At 41.2% G+C, this 18,734-nt stretch overlaps 1 protein-coding gene across 1 annotated transcript in view; it reads left to right on the top strand.

The window, feature by feature from the left end:
- Positions 1 to 17,368: 17,368 nt before the first annotated feature.
- LHCGR (luteinizing hormone/choriogonadotropin receptor) overlaps positions 17,369 to 18,734 on the top strand; it is a 64,870-nt gene continuing 63,504 nt past the window's right edge. The window contains exon 1 of the mRNA XM_023223823.3: positions 17,369 to 17,585. Coding sequence (XP_023079591.2) covers positions 17,416 to 17,585 — 170 coding nt within the window. The 5' untranslated portion in view covers positions 17,369 to 17,415. The remainder of the gene's footprint in view (positions 17,586 to 18,734) is intronic.

The following is an 18,734-nucleotide window of genomic DNA, read 5'->3' as shown; positions in this document are numbered from 1 at the left end:
TTCTTCTAGAGAGCTCAAAGAAAGTTCCGTAGGGGCTTTTAAATTTTGTAATTATATATTTTAACACTTTATAGTGAACTATAAACAGAATCATGAAAAAGAAAAAGTCCAGCCCTCCTTAACACAAAACGTAAAGGAGAATCAAGATACAATGGTCTCTCCTTGCCTTAATATTGTAAGATATAAATTTTTCATAATTGCAATAAACATGCCCATATTATTTTAAGGTTTTATTTCACTCAATATCACATAATCTATATTTTTTCACATCTCTACTTCATTCACATATTTTGAAAAAGCAATGTGATATTCAAATTGTTAACACACCAGATTATTTAACCAACTTGCTACAGTTTGATCATTCACATTGTTTTTCACTGAAAGAAAAAAGTCTCAATGGAAGTATGATAGTCCTCTTCCATTATTTTGCTCATTCATTCATTCCTTCATGGAACATGATAGAATGAAAAGATGGAAGCATCTTGAATCATTGGCAGTATCTTACTGCTGTTATATCAATGCTAGACTGCCTACCTCCTAGACCCCTATTTATTTAAGCCACAATAGTCAATTTTCTGCTTCATGCAGCTAAGAGATATGCTGATACACCACTGAGGCATCTTTAGGTCTGCATCTTATTTCTCTTATCTTTGAAGGAGAGATGGCCCTCCTGCTTTTTGAACTAGCTCTCCGCATGCATTCATGACCCCATTTCCTCTTCTGTTTCCTCTTAGGCCATGTTCTTACAATCATGTCCTTTCTTGTTTGCATACTCAATCTTTCCCTCCATTCTGGCTCTTTTTTACGTCCACTAACAAAACTGTTAGGAACTTTCTAGCCTAAAAAAAAGATGCTTTCCTTTGAAATATGTTTCAAAATACTAAGCACACCCCTAGGTTAATGTTGCCTTCCTTGTTCTCCCTTTACTACCAGACTTCTTGGCAGACTGGTCTATACCTACTCACTCTGATATCTACTCAGTCTCATTCAAGCTGGTTTTCACCCAATAACGGTGGAATCAGCAATAAGTTCACCAATAACCAACCTCCTAATTAGCAATTCACACAAGCTTTCTCAGCCTCCATCTTCCCCCCACTTTCTGCCTGACATTTCTGATCACCTTCTCCTCTTTTAAACTTTTTTATAAAGTATAAACATACTACAGAAATGTTGGAGGAAAATTATTTTAAATAAAATAATTTATTTAAATAGTTATTAAACATTTAATTTATCTAGTAAATAAATTAATTTAAATATTTATTAAATATTTTAATTTATTTTGAAAACAAAGGAACGTTGAAATGTAGCCATTTATTTCCTTTCCTTTCCTAAACACCACTAAAATATTTTTCTTTAAAGAATATACCCTCCCCCACAAAAAAACGAACACACCCAAAAGATAAAGGGAGAAGAAACGATCTTTGGTTGCCATGAGACTACTCATGCCCCTATATATGAGAGTGGAATTGACCAAGGATCCCCACTGCTGGGCTCTGAAATCTCACTAAATCCACAGTTGATGTTGACCCAAGCCATGCTTCCCCAGGGCAGCTCCCAGCTAATCATGACTCAATGAGTATGCCAGGGAAATTGAAGCAGGTCCATTCCCAGGGTCCAACAGCCAGCTTTGACTCAAGTACTCTTGTCAGTCTTGTTGAACTTTCCTTAGACTGCACTGTGGTCTAGGACATTCTGACACAGCATACCTTTCTTCTCTCCTTCATTCTCATTTCAGTCTGATGCTTTCCAAGTCTTTTCTGGCTCCCTGCCGCCCCCCATTTTCTCTCACCCAGGCTGTTTCCCTAATAAAATTCTTGTACATCTAATATCATCTTGGTATCTGCCTCTTGGAGGACCTGAACTAATGCACAACTGTAGATGAAAGATCTTAACAAATATTTGAAAGTTACGCGGATGGAGGAGCAGTAGTTAACATAGCAGTATGCCCTGAAAGCCCTACAGAAAGAATTCGTAGGATCTGATAAGCATTGAAATGGATTAGCAGAAAGTCTCAGGTCTTGGAGACTCAAGTTATTGCAATAAGGTAGAGGTATAGTGTGGTGCTAAAAACAGATCTATTAATTGAAAGCCTGTATACAGAGAGGTTTAACCACCAGCTCCTCTCCCTGACCTCGCCCATCCTCCACCAGCTAAGCTTCACCACACTTCTGATCTACCAAAACTGTGCAGGCAAGTATTACATTTTTCACTGTTAGCTTTTTTTTTTTTTTTAAGACAGGGTCTCACTCTGTCACCCAGGCTGGAGTGCAGTGGCATGATCATGGTTCACTACAGCCTTGATCTCCCCAGCTCAAATGACCCTCCCACCTCAGCCTCCCAAGTAGTTGGGACCACAGTCTTGTGCCACCAGGCCCAGCTAATTTTTTAATGTTTTATAGAAATGTAGTGTCCCTATGTTGCCCAGGCTGGTCTCAAACTCCTGGGCTCAAGTAATCCTCCTGCCTTAGCCTCTCAAAGTGCTGGGATTACAGGTGTGAGCCACCACACCTGACAATATTAGCTTTTAAAAGCCATTTGGCTAGTTTTAGCATGAACATTGCTTTGATGCAATTTTTCATAAGTAAAAACTTAAACAGAAGTACTTTCATTATAGGGCTGTTAGAATGGGCTTCAATAGCTGAGATTGTCTGAAACTGAAAGAGCTGGTCCAAGCAATCTGAGGAGGTAAAAAGAGTGTGAAAGAACAGATGCTACTATAAAGTACACAGTCATAGGTGGCATCCTAAACCAGACAGAAAGAAGAGTTGGAGAGAAGACTTGGAAACCAAATCAATAAGGAGAAGAGGGGATTTAGGATATTTACACAGCTATTTTGGCCATCTGAGCACCTTATAACTGCCAAGAATACCAGTTGGTATCCATGGTCTGCTTTATAGGCTACCAGGTAAATGGTACATATACTTAACTGACTTCAAGGTACGAAATTGGAACAGGAAATTACTTTCCCTTTTTTCCTCAAAAAAAAACATACTTACATTATTGTATTTACAGTATAAGTTTTACTTTGTATTCTAAGTTTTTCAATATATAACTTTTTCTCTATCTCTAAATTAGCCAAATTATCATTTTAAATTATTGCATACTTCATTAAGTGAATCATAATGTCTTTATATCACTATAATGTTGTGGAGTATTCAGGGTATTTCAAATTTGTCATATAGATAGTGCTATAATGACCATTTTCATTCTTATAATTTATTTATTGTGTTCAATTATTTTCTTCGGAAAGTTCTCAGCGCTAGAATCACTGAATTGTGGGATATACACATATGCCTGGCTCTAGATGGGAATTACCATATTGCTTTCCAAAAGGCTTAAATCATTTTAAATGCATGAGTGTATGTTTTATAATTATTTCTCTGCCATTTGGTGATTCCTTTAAGTGACTTTTCTCTTGGCTAATTTAGGAGTAAAGTCATACATAAGGTTTTCTTTAATTTTCATGTCTTTAATTTCAAGGAGGAATAAACTTCTTTGTTTTTGCCTGTCCTTTGTATTGTTTTTTAGGTGGATGGATCGACTTCACTGCATATTCCACTCTCCTCATACCTCTCTGATGGGCCCTCCTCCACCTGCTTCCCTGGCTCCTCCAATTCCTCCTTTTCCCCAGTGTGGGCACAGGCATTCCCATGGTGCTGTCTTTAGCCCGTTTTTCTTCTCCATGGGTTTCTCTATCAATCTGAAGAAGTGTTTTCCAGAAGGCCTTTGGGTCCCCTTCTCCATGCATAAAAGTCACCTCGGACACTTTTTAAATTCACCTTTCCTGCCCCGACATCAAGTATACAGAAGCAGAATCTCCCAATGCACCCTCCAAATCCATCTCTTCAGGAATTTCCCAGAAGTGATTCTTAAACCTTGATAACCACAAATGTAGGATTCCCAGATTTGTCTCTCCCATTTTAGTGTTTCTCTTGCTTTATGTGAGCACAGTTCAGCTGCCTCCTGAATCTCTCCAGGAAGATGTCACCTCAACTCTGCACATCCAAATGGCACTCCTGGTCTTGATCACTCCCATGTCTCTCAGGCATGCTCAGCACTTCTGCAAATCAGCTTCTCCTTTTGCTGAAAGAATTCTCGTCTCCTGAAAACAGTAGCAGTATTCTTACAGTCTGTCAGCCCCACAGGCACAATTCAGTACCACCTGCTATTTCTAAACTATTCTTTAAAGGAGATTCCCCTTTTGATAAGGGCCTTACTAGCCCTAGGGTAATGACTGGCCTCTCTGTCTGCATGCCACATGATGTCCAGAAGGCATAATTCAATGTGACAGATATGATCAGCAGCAGGCCTATGGATAGTGCATCTCTAATAGAGCTGGCATCCAAGCAAGCAGCAGCTCAGCGTGCCTGAAAGCAGACCCTATACAGGCTGAGGAGGACGATGAGAAAAGACGGCTATTGCACCCACACAAAGCAAGCCAAGAGTAAACATGGGTTTTCTTCTCTCCCCCTGATCTCTGGGTTCTGAATGCATCTGAGAGCAAGCTGTATGTAGGGTCTACTTCCTGGCACAGCTTTGATGGGGGGAAGCTTCCTATGGGGATTCCTCCCTTCCCTCTAGAGGGCCCACCTCCTATGCTCTACATATCCAGTATCTTCACACCACTCTGGGTTCTCCCAAACTTATTCTAAAAATAAATAATTCAGATGAAGATACAATTGACTCAAAGTGCTCCCACCCTGTGTCGTATTTTCATTTCAAAAAAGAGCCTGGAAAGGACAATGCCCTCAAGGAATATATTGATAACATTGGAATTTCTAGACCTTGAATATCTGTATTGAGGTATGAAGGGGAGAAGAATAGGGGTCCAGATGATCTTTCCTACCCTCACCAGGCCCACACATTATCTGCTAAATGGATGCTAAGGTCAGCTCTGGCTTCCAGACTGGGTTCTCTGCCATGAAATCCAAGTGCCTGAAAATTTGTGAATAAGTTCATTTTCTCAAAGCATATCCCCAAGTCAGTATTCTTAAAGTTTCTTAAAGAAATACCAAGTTGGTAGCTGGCAAGATGGCCGAATAGGAACAACTCCTGTCTGTTGCTCCCAGCAAGATCGATGCAGAAGGTGGATGATTCTTGCATTTCCAACTGAGGTACATGGTTCATCTCATTGGGACTGGTTGAACAGTGGGTAAAGCCCCTGGAGGGCTGGTAGAAGCAGGGTGGGGCATTGTCTCACCTGGGAAGTGCAAGGGATCAGGGGATTTCCCTTTCCTAGTCAAGGGAAGTCGTGAAAGTCTGTACGGGGAGGGACGGTGCATTCCGGACCAGATACTGAGCTTTCCCCCATGCTCTTCGCAACCGGCAGACCAGGAGATTCTCTCCGGTGCCTGGCTTGGTGGGTCCCACCACCACGGAACCCAGCAAACTAAGATCCACTGGCTTGAAATTCTTACTGCTAGCATAGCAGTCTGAGGTTGACCTGGGATGCTCAAGCTTGGTAGGGGGAGAGGCATCCACCATTGCTGAGGCTTGAGTAGGTGGTTTTACCATCACAGTGTAAACAAAGCCACAGGGAAATTCGAACTGGTCAGAGCCCACTGCAGTTCGCTGGGACAGAGCACCTGGGGGAAGGGGTGGCTGTGTGTCAGCCTCAGCAGTCTTAAATGTCCCTGTCTGACAGCTCTGAAGAGAGCGGGTTCTCCCAGCACAGCATTTGAGCTCTGATAAGGGACAGACTGCCTCCTCAAGTGGGTTCCTGACCCCCTGACTCCCAGTGTGTCCAGACTGGGAGACACCTCCCAGTAGGAGCCAACAGATGCCTCATACAGGAGAGTTCTGGCTGGCATCTGGCAGGTGCCCCTCTGGGATGAAGCTAACAGAGGTAGGAACAAGCAGCAATCTTTGTTGTTCAGCAGCCTCCACTGGTGATACCCAGGCAAACAGGGTTTGGAGTGGACCTCCAGCAAACTCCAGCAGACCTGCAGCAGAGGGGCCTGACTGTTAGAAGGAAAGCTAACAAATGGAAAGGAATAGTGTCAATATCACCAACAAGACCAAAGGTAGATAAATCCATGAAGATGGGGAGAAATCAGCACAAAAAGGCTGAAAGTTCCAAAAACCAGAATGCCTCTTCTACTCCAAAGGATCACAACTCCTCGCCAGCAAGGGAACAAAACTGGATGGAGAATGAGTTTGATGAACTGACAGAAGTAGGCTTCAGAAGGTGGGTAATAACAAACTCCTCCAAGCTAAAGGAACATGTTCTAACCCAATGCAAGGAAGCTAAGAACCTGGAAAAAAGGTTAGGCAAATTGCTAACTAGAATAAACACAGCATGAGAACTTTATGAAGCATACACAAGTAACAATACCCAAATCGGTCAAGCAGAAGAAAGGAAATCAGAGATTGAAGATCAACTCAATGAAATAAAGCAAGAAGACAATATTAGAGAATAAAGAGTGAAAAGAAATGAACAAAGTCTCCAAGAAATACAGGACTATGTGAAAAGACCAAATGTAGGCTTGATTGGTGTACCTGAAAGTGATGGGGAGAATGCAACCAAGTTGGAAATCACTCTTCAGGATATTATCCAGAAGAACTATCCCAACTTAGCAAAGCAGGCCAACATTGAAATTCAGGAAATACAGAGAACACCACAAAGATGTTCCTCGAGAAGAGCAACCCCAGGACACATAATTGTCAGATTTACCAAGGTTGAAATGAAGGAGAAAATGTTAAGGGCAGTCAGAGAGAAAGGTCGAGTTACCCACAAAGAGAACCCCATCAGAGTAACAGTATATCTCTCGGCAGAAACCATACAAGCCAGAAGACAGTGGGGGCCAATATTCAACATTCTTAAAGAAAATTGTTTGTTTGTTTGTTTGTTTGTTTGTTTGTTTTGAGACAGAGTCTTACTCTGTAGCCCAGGTTGGAGTGCAGTGGTGTGATCTCCACTCATTACAACCTCCTCCTCCCGAGTCCAAGCGATTCTCCTGCCTCACCCTCCTGAGTACCTGAGACTACAGGTGCATGCCATCATGCCCAGTTAATTGTGTGTGTGTGTGTGTGTGTGTGTGTGTGTTTTCAATAGAGACGGGATTTCACTGTGTTGTCCAGGATGGTCTCAATCTCCTGACTTCATGATCCACCCACCTCAGCCTCCCAAAGTGCTGGAATTATAGGCATGAGCCACCGTGCCCAGCTAGAAATGATTTTTCAACCCAGCATTTCATATCCAGCCAGACTACACTTCATAAGTAAAGGAGAAATAAAATCCTTTACAGACAAGCAAATGCTGAGAGATTTTGTCACCACTGGGCCTGCCTTACAAGAGCTCCTGAAGGAAGCACTAAACATGGAAAGGAACAACCAGTACCAGCCACTGCAAAAACATACCAAATTTTAAAGACCATTGATGTTATGAAGAAACTGCATTAACTAGTTAGTGGGGCATAATAGCCAGCTAGCATCATAATGCCAGAATCAAATTCACACATAATAATATTAACCTTAAATGTAAATGGGCTAAATGCCCCAATTAAAAGACACAGACTGGCAAATTGGATAAAGAGTCAAGACCCATTGGTGTGCTGTATTCAGGAGACTCATCTCATGTGCAGAGACACACATAGGCTCAAAATAAAGGGATGGAGGAAGATTTTCCAAGCAAGTGGAAAGCAAAAAAAGCAGGGGTTGCAATCCTAGTCTCTCATAAAACAGACTTTAAACTAACAAAGATCAAAAGAGAAAAGGGCATCACATAATGGTAAAGGGATCAGTGCAACAAGAACAGGTAACTATCCTAAATAATATATGCACCCAATACAGGAGCACCCAGATTCATAAGGCAAGTTCTTAAAGACTTTCAAAGAGACTTAGACTCCCACACAATAACAGTGAGAGACTTTAACACTACACTGTCAATATTAGACACATCAAAAAGACAGAAAATTACCAAGGATATCCAGGACTTGAACTCAGCTATGGACCAAGCAGACCTAATAGACATCTACAGAACTCTCCATCCCAAATCTACAGAATATACATTCTTCTCAGCACCACATCACACTTATTCTAAAATTGACTACATAATTGGAAGTAAAACACTCCTCAGCAAATGTAAAAGAAGAGAAATCACAACAAACTGTCTCTCAGACCACAGTGCAATCAAATTAGAACTCAGGATTAAGAAACTCACTCAAAACCACACAACTGCATGGAAACTGAACAACCTGCTCCTGAACTGGATAAATGACAAAATGAAGGCAGAAATAAAGATGTTCTTTGAAATCAGTGAGAACAAAGATACAATGTACCAGAATCTCTGGGACACATTTAAAGCAACATGTAGAGGGAAATTTATTAGACATGCCCACAAGGAAAAGCAGGAAAGATCTAAAATCGACACTCTAACATCACAACTAAAAGAACTAGAGAAGCAAGAGCAAACAAATTCAAAAGCTAGCAGAAGACACGAAAAAACTAAGATCAGAGTGGAACTGAAGGAGACAGAGACACAAAAAACCTTTCAAAAAATCATTGAATCCGGGAGCTGGTTTTTTGAAAAAATCAACAAAATAGATACACCGCTAGCAAGACTAATAAAGAAGAAAAGAGAGAAGAATCAAAGAGATGAAATAAAAAACAATAAAAGGGATATCACCACTGATTCCACAGAAATACAAACTACCATCAGAGAATACTATAAACACCTCTACACAAATAAACTAGAAAATCTAGAAGAAATGGGTAAATTCCTGGACAGATACACCCTCCCAAGACTAAACCAGGAAGAAGTTGAATCCCTGAAGAGACCAATAACAAGTTCTGAAATTGAGGCAGTAATTAATAGCCTACCAACCAAAAAAAACTCAGGACCAGACGGATTCACAGCTGAATTTTACCAGAGGTACAAAGAGGAGCTGGTACTGTTCCTTCTGAAACTACTCCAAACAATAGAAAAACAGGGAATCCTCCCTAACTCATTTTATGAGACCAGCATCATCCTGATACCAAAATCTGGCAGAGACACAACAAAAAAGAAAATTTTAGGCCAATATCCCTGAAGAACATCAATGCAGAAATCCTCAATCAAATACTGGTAAACCAAATCCAGCAGCATATCAAAAAGCTTGTCCATCACGATCAGTCAGCTTCATCCCTGGGATGCAAGGCTGATTCAACATACACAAATCAATAAATGTCATCCATGACACAAATAGAACCAATGACAAAAATCACACGATTATATCAATAGATGCAGAAAACGCCTTTGACAAAATTGCCCTTCATGCTAAAAACTCTCAATAAACTAGGTACTGATGGAACATATCTCAAAATAATAAGAGCTATTTATGACAAACCCACAGCCAATACCATACTGAATGGGCAAAAACTGGAAGCATTCCCTTTGAAAACCGGCAAAAGACAAGGATGCCCTCTCTCGCCACTCCTATTCAACATCGTATTGGAAGTTCTGGCCAGGGCAATCAGGCAAGAGAAAGAAATAAAGTGTATTCAATTAGGAAAAGAGGAAGCCAAATTGTCTCTGTTTGCAGATGACATGATTGTATATTTACAAAACTCCATCATCTCAGCCCAAAATCCCTTTAAGCTGATAAGCAACTTCAGCAAAGTCTCAGGATACAAAATCAATGTGCAAAAATCACAAGCATTCCTATATACCAATACAAACAAAGAGCCAAATCATGAGAGAACTCCCATTCACAATTGCTACAAAGAGAATAAAATACCTAGGAATCCACCTTACAAGGGATGTGAAGGACCTCTTCAAGGAGAACTACAAACCACTGCTCAAGGAAATAAAAGAGGACACAAACAAATGGAAAAACATTCACATGCTCATGGATAGGAAGAATCAATATCATGAAAATGGCCATACTGCCCAAAGTAATTTATAGATTCAATGCTATTCCTATCAAACTACCATTGACTTTCTTCACATAATTGGAAAAAACTACTTTTTATTTTACATGGAACCAAAAAAGAGATCACATCGTCAAGACAATCCTAAGTAAAAAGAACAAAGCTGGAGGCATCACACTACCTTGACTTCAAACTATACTACAAGGCTACAGTAACAAAAACAGCATGGTACTGGTACCAAAACAGAGATATAGACCAATGGAGCAGAACAGAGGCCTCAGAAATAACACCACACTTCTACAACCATCTGATCTTTGACAAACCTGACCAAAACAAGCAATGGGGAAAGGATTCCCTATTTAATAAACAGTGTTGGGAAAACTGAATAACCATATCCAGCAAACTGAAACTGGATCCCTTCCTTACACCTTATACAAAAATTAACTCAAGATGGATTAAAGACTTAAATGTAAGACCTAAAAACATAAAAATCCTAGAAGAAAACCTAGGTAATTCCATTTAGGACATAGGCATGGGCAAAGACTTCATGACTAAAACACCAAAAGCAATGGCAACAAAAGCCAAAATTGACAAATGGGATCTAATTAAACTGAACAGCTTCTGCACAGCAAAAGAAACTATCATCAGAGTGAACAGGCAACCTATGGACTGGGAGAAAATTTTTGCAATCTATCCATCTGAAAAAGGGCTAATATCCAGAATCTACAAACAACTTAAACAAATCAACAAGAAAAAAACAACCCTATCAAAAAGTAGGTGAAGGATATGAACAAACACTTCTCAAAATAAGACATTTATGGAGCCAACAAACATATGAAAAAATGCTCGTCATTAGAGAAATGCAAATCAAAACCACAATGAGATACTATCTCACGCCAGTTAGAATGGCAATCATTAAAAAGTCAGGAAACAACAGATGCTGGAGAGGATGTGGAGAAATAGGAACGCTTTTACTCTGTTGGTGGGAGTGTAAATTAGTTCACCCATTGTGGAAGACAGTGTGGTGATTCCTAAAAGTTCCAGAACTAGAAATATCATTTGACCCAGCAATCCCACTATAATCCTTTTGGGTATATACCCAAAGGATTATAAATCATTCTACTATAAAGACATAGGCACACATATGTTTATTGTGGCACTGTTCACAATAGCAAAGACTCGGAACCAACCCAAATGCCCTTCAATGATAGACTGGATAAAGAAAATGTGGCACATATACACCACAGAATACTATGCAGCCATTAAAAAGGATGAATTCATGTCTTTTGCAGGGATATCAATGAAGCTGGAAACCATCACTCTCAGCAAACTATCACAAGAACAGAAAACCAAACACCGCATGTTCTCACTCATTAGTGGGAGTTGAACAATACGAACACATGGACATAGAGAGGGGAACATCAGACACTCGGGATTTTTGGGGGGTGTAGGGTAGGAGGAGGGATAGCATTAGGAGAAATACCTAATGTAGATGATGGGTTGATGGGTGCAGCAAACCACCATGGCACATGTATACCTATGTAACAAACCTGCACATTCTGCATATACACCCCAGAACTTAAAGTATTAAAAAAAAAGAAAAAGAAACAGAAAAGAAACACCAGTCTCCTGCATACACTATGGCCCTCTTGGAGATCCAGAATGCATATGAAAAGTTCTGAGAGGCTGGGCACAGTGGCTCACACCTGTAATATCAACACTTTCAGAGGTCAAGGCAAGAGGGTCACTTGAGATCAGGAGTTCAAGACACACCAGGGCAACAAGCAAAACCCTCATCTCTACAAAAAAAATAAAAAATTAAGAAAGTTAGCCAGGTGTGGTTCCAGCTACCCAGGAGACTGAGGCTTCAATGAGCTATGATCATGCCACTGCACTCTAGCCTGGGTGTCAGAGTGAGACCCCAACTCTAAAGTAAAACTGAAACTAAAAAATGTTCTGGGAAACTCTAAACCTTGTTTAACTTTTTTAACCCAATTTTCCTCAAATTTCTTGAGTTTTGGTCCCTTTCCCCTAAATACTGCAAATTAGCCTGGCAGAAAAATAATAGCCTGTGGTACAGGGATTCCCTAACCTCTGGGGCCTGGACCGGTACCATTAGGTGGCCTGCTAGGAACCAGGCTGCACAGCAGGAGGTGAGCAGTGGCCAAACAAGCATTACTGCCTGAGCTCTACCTCCTGTCAGATCAGCAGTGGCATTTGATTCTCATAGGAGCATGAACCCATCATGAACTGCGCATGCAAGGGATCTAAGTTGCATGCTCCTTATGAGAATATAATGCCTAACGATCTGAGATGAAACAGTTTCATCATGAAACCAGCCACCCACCCCATCCGTGGAAAAACTGTCTTCCACAAAACCAGTGCCTGGTGCCAAAAAGGTTGGCTATGGCTGCTGTGGCACACACTTTAATTAATTCTACACTGATTTTAAACAATCAAATCTTGTTTCTTTGTTGATTTATATCATCATTTCAGAAAACTTTCTTGCTTTCCTTGTGTTGCCTCTGTCTAATATTTTAGCTTGAAGTTTAATTGCAAACCCAAGGTTTCAGTAAGAGGCCTTCCCTAAAAGAAAAGTGATGTTTGGTAAATTATGTAACAAAATGCAGTTTCGCTATAAAGAGGAATAACATGGTTCTACCACATTACTTCTTTGTGCACTCATTCATTTGTGCCTTCACTCATTTGACTTGTTTATTCCCAGAAGTACAGTGATAAAGGCTGTCAATGCAAATGGGGAAAAATTCACTATACCTATAATGAGTCCTATGACAGAGATAAGAATAGAAAAGCCCTATTTCTCTCCTAACTGGAAAGGGATGAAGGAAGTTGACAGGTTAAATAAAGTTCACAGCAAGGCTCATAGTAGAGATGAAGAATTTTGGTTGCAAGTGAGAGAGACTCAACTCCAACTAGATTAAGCAGGAAGGGAGTGTGTCAACTCATTACTTAGGCAGTCCAAGGGTAGAGCTGGCCTCAGGCATGACCAGTTCCATGAAGTCAAAGGGCATTAACAAGACTGCTTGCCCTCATCTATTTCTCATGTCTACTTTTCTCTAGTTGTTGCCAGCACAAATAGGGTTTTTCCATGAGACAGGAAGGACAGCAGCCCCTAATTCATTCACATCCTTCTAGCAACATGACCAAAAAGGCAAGGCCCCTTCTCCAACTCTCTCTCTCCATCAGCCTCAGAGTAGGATTCTCATGCCCCAGACCAATCATCACATTCCAATTTCTGGCCCAGCTGCCTATCAGCCTGCAGCTTCAAACTCCTTCTGAGGCCCACAAGAACCCCAGGGCTGTGTGGGAGGTGACACAGACAATCACAGCTCCGATTTTACATTATGTAGACAGTGAAATGGAGATGAAATTTTCAAACAAGCAATAAAGAACTTGCATGAGATTTTGGAGTGTAACTTTCAGGGACTGTCTTTTTTGTTCTCCTTATTTTGTTTTGTTTAGTTTTTTTTACCCCAGGTAAAAAGGTGAACAGCTGAGAGATGTAACTGTATTTTTCTTTTCTTAAGCAATTTTTTCTTCCTCTGCCTATATTCACCTTTTCTTCTGAGGGAAAGGTAAAACCACTGCTTTTAAGTGAGAAGAAATGTCAGTTATTGTACTAACAGGGTATGTGTTCAAGAATCAAAAAACCTTGCCTATTCTACTTAAGGTTTTAAAAATTACTTTGCTAATCCCATTACTGGGAATATACCCAAAGGATTACAAATCGTTCTACTATAAAGACACATGCACATGGATGTTTATTGCAGCACTATTTACAAGAGCAAAGGCTTGGAACCAACCCAAATGCCCATCAATGATAGAATGGATAAAGATATTGTGGCTTATATACACCATGGAATACTAGCAGCCATAAAAAAACAGTAAGTTAATGTCCTTTGCAGGGACATGGATGAAGCTGGAAGCCATCATTCTCAGCAAACTAACACAGGAACAGAAAACCAAACACCACATGCCCTCACTCATGAGTGGGAGCTGAACAATGAAAACATATGGACACAGGGAGGGGAACATCACACACCAGGGCCTGTTGGGGAATGGGAGGCAAGGGGAGGGAGAGCATTAGGACAAATACCTAATGCATGCAGGGTTTAAAACCTAGATGGCGGGTTGATAGGTGCAGCAAACCACCATGGCACATGTATACCTATGTAACAAACCTGCACGTTCTGCACATGTATCCCAAAATTTAAAGTAAAATTTTTTTTTTTAAATTAGTTTGCTAATGTCTTTCAACTCCAACGTCTTAGTGTAACTTCAGGTGCTATTGAGTTTTGACCTAGGGTGGCATAAAGAAAATAGATTCCATTATTTTGTAACATTGCTCATTCCATAAATAAATAAAGTTCAACAATATAACTAATTAAATAATTTTAGACATTTAAACACATGTACACAGAATATACTATTTCTATGCATGTACTTATATACATCAAGGTTTCTTTCAAGATGCATCAACATTATTAGGCTTCACTCACAGTCCTTAATAAAGATTCTTGAGCTTTGTCTTCTTCAAGCAAATTTAATTCTAGAATTTCCATTTTTGGGTATTCCTCAAATTGTGATCCAGGACTACATGCATCAAAATTACATGAGAAAGCTTATTCAAATGCAGAATTTGGGACCCCACTCTATATCTATTGAATCAGAATCTCATGGGGAAAGTTCTAGGAATCTTAGTATTTAAAGCTTTGCAAATGATATTTCCACACCCTAAAATATGAGAAGCTCCATTCTAAAACTTTGGAGAGTTTTAATTGCAATTTCTGAGTTACGGTGTCAGATACTATGTTTTTCTATCTCTAAAGTAGGATAAAATATCTGTGAATTCTGTGAACTTTATTTTGTTATTAAAATGTAATTAACAATCTTTGTGGGTCATGCTGGTTTGAAGTTCTCTGACAAAGTAGCTATAAGCATAGTTAATGAAACAAAGTCCTTTGGATTTAAAAATACTCACTCTAATGAGTATTAATGAATAAGATAGGTAAATTCCATTGTAACAAACTTTTGTGATTATAACAAATGAATCAATATGATTTTATTATAATATTACATTGCAAGAACTGACATGATAATTAAGATCCAACTAAAATTAATCTAGATAGTAAAATTTTATGAAAACTCATTACAGTTGTGAGCTTTCTTCCAAATGAACAACCTAGACTTTTCATAAACAGGATTTTATTTCCAATGCAAGACAAGTTATAAGAAGTCAATACATACAATCCAGTTCCTCCCACTAGCAATTCTATAGGAGTTGCTTAGAAAGTCTTTGCATCTCTAGAGCCAGAAGAGCCTTAGGGATAGTGAATTTCAACCCTTCTTACAGATGAAGAGACTGAAGGGCAAATCTCATGATTGACAGCAGAAACAGAAGGAAAATCCTAGTGTTCTGATTGCCTAGTCCTCCTACTGGAGTACAGAATTAAATGATTCTTCTGGAATATCCATTGTTCTCAAAGATTCAGGGGTGGGTGGGAGCAAACTTTTTTTTATATATAACAGGTATGCTACAGAGTTAAAAAAAAAAAAAAAAAAGTCACGTAAACATGAGACTTGAAAGAAATGCCATTCAGTCACCTTGAGTTATTCATTCTTTCTCTCCTTCCATTCAAGATACCTGGTGAAAATGTTTAAAAATCCCAGTGCCTACCCCAATTTCCCTACCAAAATATGACAAAACTAAAAGAGAACAGAGAACATGACACCCAAAGTAGTCATGTATAATTACTTTATACATATCCAGATAGATCCAGCGTGGTTGAGAATAAAGCAAGTGAGGGTATTAAGCTCTTCTCAGATAGTTTACTGAGCATCTACTACAACTCTGGGCCTGGGTTTCACTTATTCACTCTATTATTCAACAGACACATATGGAACACCTACTAGGAGCTAGAAGCTATGACATGCTCTGTTGATATTAAGAGGACTAGACAGGGGAAAGCAAAATTAAACCCACAATTACAGTGTGTTAGATTACTGTAACAATCTAACAGTAATCTGTAGAACCAGGTGTTATGGCCAAAACTACTCAACTAGGTTGACTCAGAGAAGAATCAAAGTGGAAATGACATTGGGCTGAGTCTTGAAAGACAACCAGGAGTTTATCTAATGGAATAATGGAAAAGAAAGAGAAAATAGTGGGGACAACCCATGCAGAGGTATGAAAGGGTGAGGAGTCATCTATAAGCAGTTGAAGAGAGGATGCAGAGAAGACAATATTACAGACCTGAGCATTGTTTTTGTGCCATCTAGCACAATGTGGGCAAAGCCAAACAAGTTTTTAAAATAATAATAATCTACCCTCCTTGAGCAACATACTGTAGAATGGTGAATGAGGGAGCCCATCCTTGAGAGCTGGATTCAGAATGAAAGAAATTTATTCTTATATTTCCTCTCTTTAAAGCCTTAGATGCCTTCCCAGCTTTCAAAGTCCACCTCTTCCAGCAAAACTGCTAGGATTTCCAGAATCCAAACAGAGTCCTTGAAAGGAAGGAATGATCAAATCAAAGAGGGGATATGCATCCCCATGATTACCATAAAATTTTGTCTCCTTTCTAAGTCCCTTGGTATGTAGATCATAGCCGTTTTTTGCACTGGTAAGAGATGGTAGGTGATAGACATGAGTTCCAGGTTTCACTACTTTAAAACCGTGTGACTTCAGGGAAGCCGCATACCTCTCAGGACATTTTTCTCTTGTAAACACCCTGCTAGTTCAATGTGGAGCTTAGACATGATGTGAGGCAGAGCACCTGTTACAGGGTCTAGCCTATCCTCGGCCTTCTATGGGGCAGCTGCTACCAGTATTAGGCAGTTTCATTCATTCATTCAACAAATATTTACTGAGGACTTACCATGTAGAAGCCAGAAGGAATATAAAAATAAATCTGAATTGGATTTTGCTCTCAAGGACCTCCCAATCTATAGAAGAGATATACGACCAAGCCAAATAGCTATACCATAAAGAAGAAAGTATTTACCACTAGAAGAAATTACTGGGGTAGTTGGGAGGATGGGCGGAGATTACTTGTAGAGTGGAGGGATTTGGTAAGAGAGAAGGGGAAAGGACTAGGGGCTGGCTGAGGATAAGAGAGAGGAGAAATAGCTGAGCTGGGCACTCTTACGCCTTCTGATGTGGGTATAGCGAGTATCCATCGGACCCTTTCACAAATGAAATAAAAGGGATCCGGGAAGTATCACAACTCACTCAACTCAGAACTCCCTACCTCTAATCCAAAACATTTGTCATTAAATCTACCTCCTATAGCTAGGGCCATTTGCAGATGGTAGGGGGCAAGACAGGGGAAAGTAGCAGGAAGGAGGTGATGGGGTCACCGGGCACCTGTCGCAGGTCAAGGCAGAGCAGACTCAGCGGGGCGCGCGGTAAGAGGCGGAGGGCAGGGGCGGGCCGGCAGGGAAGGGTGTGTGGAAGGGCAGGCCAAGGGGCGGGGAGAGGGGTGCGGGCCGCACTCTGAGGCCGTCCAAGACACTGGCAAGCCGCAGAAGCCCAGTTCGCCGGCCATGAAGCAGCGGTTCTCGGCGCTGCAGCTGCTGAAGCTGCTGCTGCTGCTGCTGCTGCTGCAGCCGTTGCTGCCACGAGCGCTGCGCGAGGCGCGCTGCCCTGAGCCCTGCAACTGCGCGCCCGACGGCGCCCTGCGCTGCCCCGGCCCGACGGCCGGTCTCACTCGACTGTGAGTACACAGCGCTCCCGTCGCAGCCCCCTCGATACAGGACCCTCAATCGCCTATGCCACCTGCCCTCCCTACTCCTTTGGCCCTCTTTCCCTGGAAGCTTGGAGAAAGACGCTGTGCCCTATCAAATTTCCCCCACGTTTTAGGGCGATGAGAACCCAAAGCTTGCTGGTTGTTTTTGCCACCCCATGCCCCTGAGACCCAGCCCCGCTCTTTCCCCCCGGTTGGGGCTGCGGCTGCGGGAGTAGAACTATTCAGGAGCCTCAGGAAAAGGCCGGATCTCTGCCGCTACTTGAAGGGAATATGGGTGTGACGCTCCTCAACTCCTCTGGCAGGGGTCTCTGCCAGAGAAATCTTATAGGCCTTTGAGCCTTGGGCCAGCCACGTCAGGGAAGGTGAATATGGGCTCTGGCACCCTGTGGTCCTCTAGGAATGGAGTGCTCAGGCCCTACGACCAAGGGTGACCTCATCTGTCAACTGACTGCTGGCGGTCACACGGGCATCTTAGTGAGCATACAAGCCGCTGCTCCGCCGTGCCCAGATGTGCTTGAACTTCAGTCTCGTGGTCTAATGGACCAAAGGCCCTGTACTCTGCCGCTGGCACCCGCGCACCCCCTCCACGCTCACAGGCGTGATTGAAGGATTGTATACATCAGCAAGCAGGCGGAAGCTGTTGTTTCCAGAGTGACGGGGTAAAGAGGAGAAGGAGGACCTTTAGCACTACTACTCTATCAGGGTGTCATCAAGTCTCCTTTCTCCCATTTAGAAAAAAAGTGCCACATAGTTTATAATCCTATTTACATGAAATGTCCATATAAACTGAAAGTAGATTAGTAGTTGCCAGGGCTGGGGAGGCTGATGGGAGGGACAGTGGGTGACTACTAATCAGTGGGTATGGGCTTGTGGGGGGCTGATGAAAATTTTGTAAAATTAGATTGTAGTGACAGTTGCAAGTGAACATATTAAAAAACACTGCATTGTCCACTTTAAATTCTATAGTATAGGATTTACATCTCAATACAGCTGTGAAAAGAGAAAAGGAAAGAAAAGAAAGGAAAAAAGGACAAAAGACAAGAGTATCTAAAAGGCTGGTAGCGGTCTTGATCATGTTCTAACAATTAGAGATGATGGAATTCTGTGCTGGGGAAG

The sequence above is a fragment of the Piliocolobus tephrosceles genome, chromosome 15, assembly GCF_002776525.5.
Source record: "Piliocolobus tephrosceles isolate RC106 chromosome 15, ASM277652v3, whole genome shotgun sequence".
Taxonomy (NCBI): domain Eukaryota; kingdom Metazoa; phylum Chordata; class Mammalia; order Primates; family Cercopithecidae; genus Piliocolobus; species Piliocolobus tephrosceles.
This window is presented reverse-complemented; position numbering and strand designations above follow the sequence as displayed.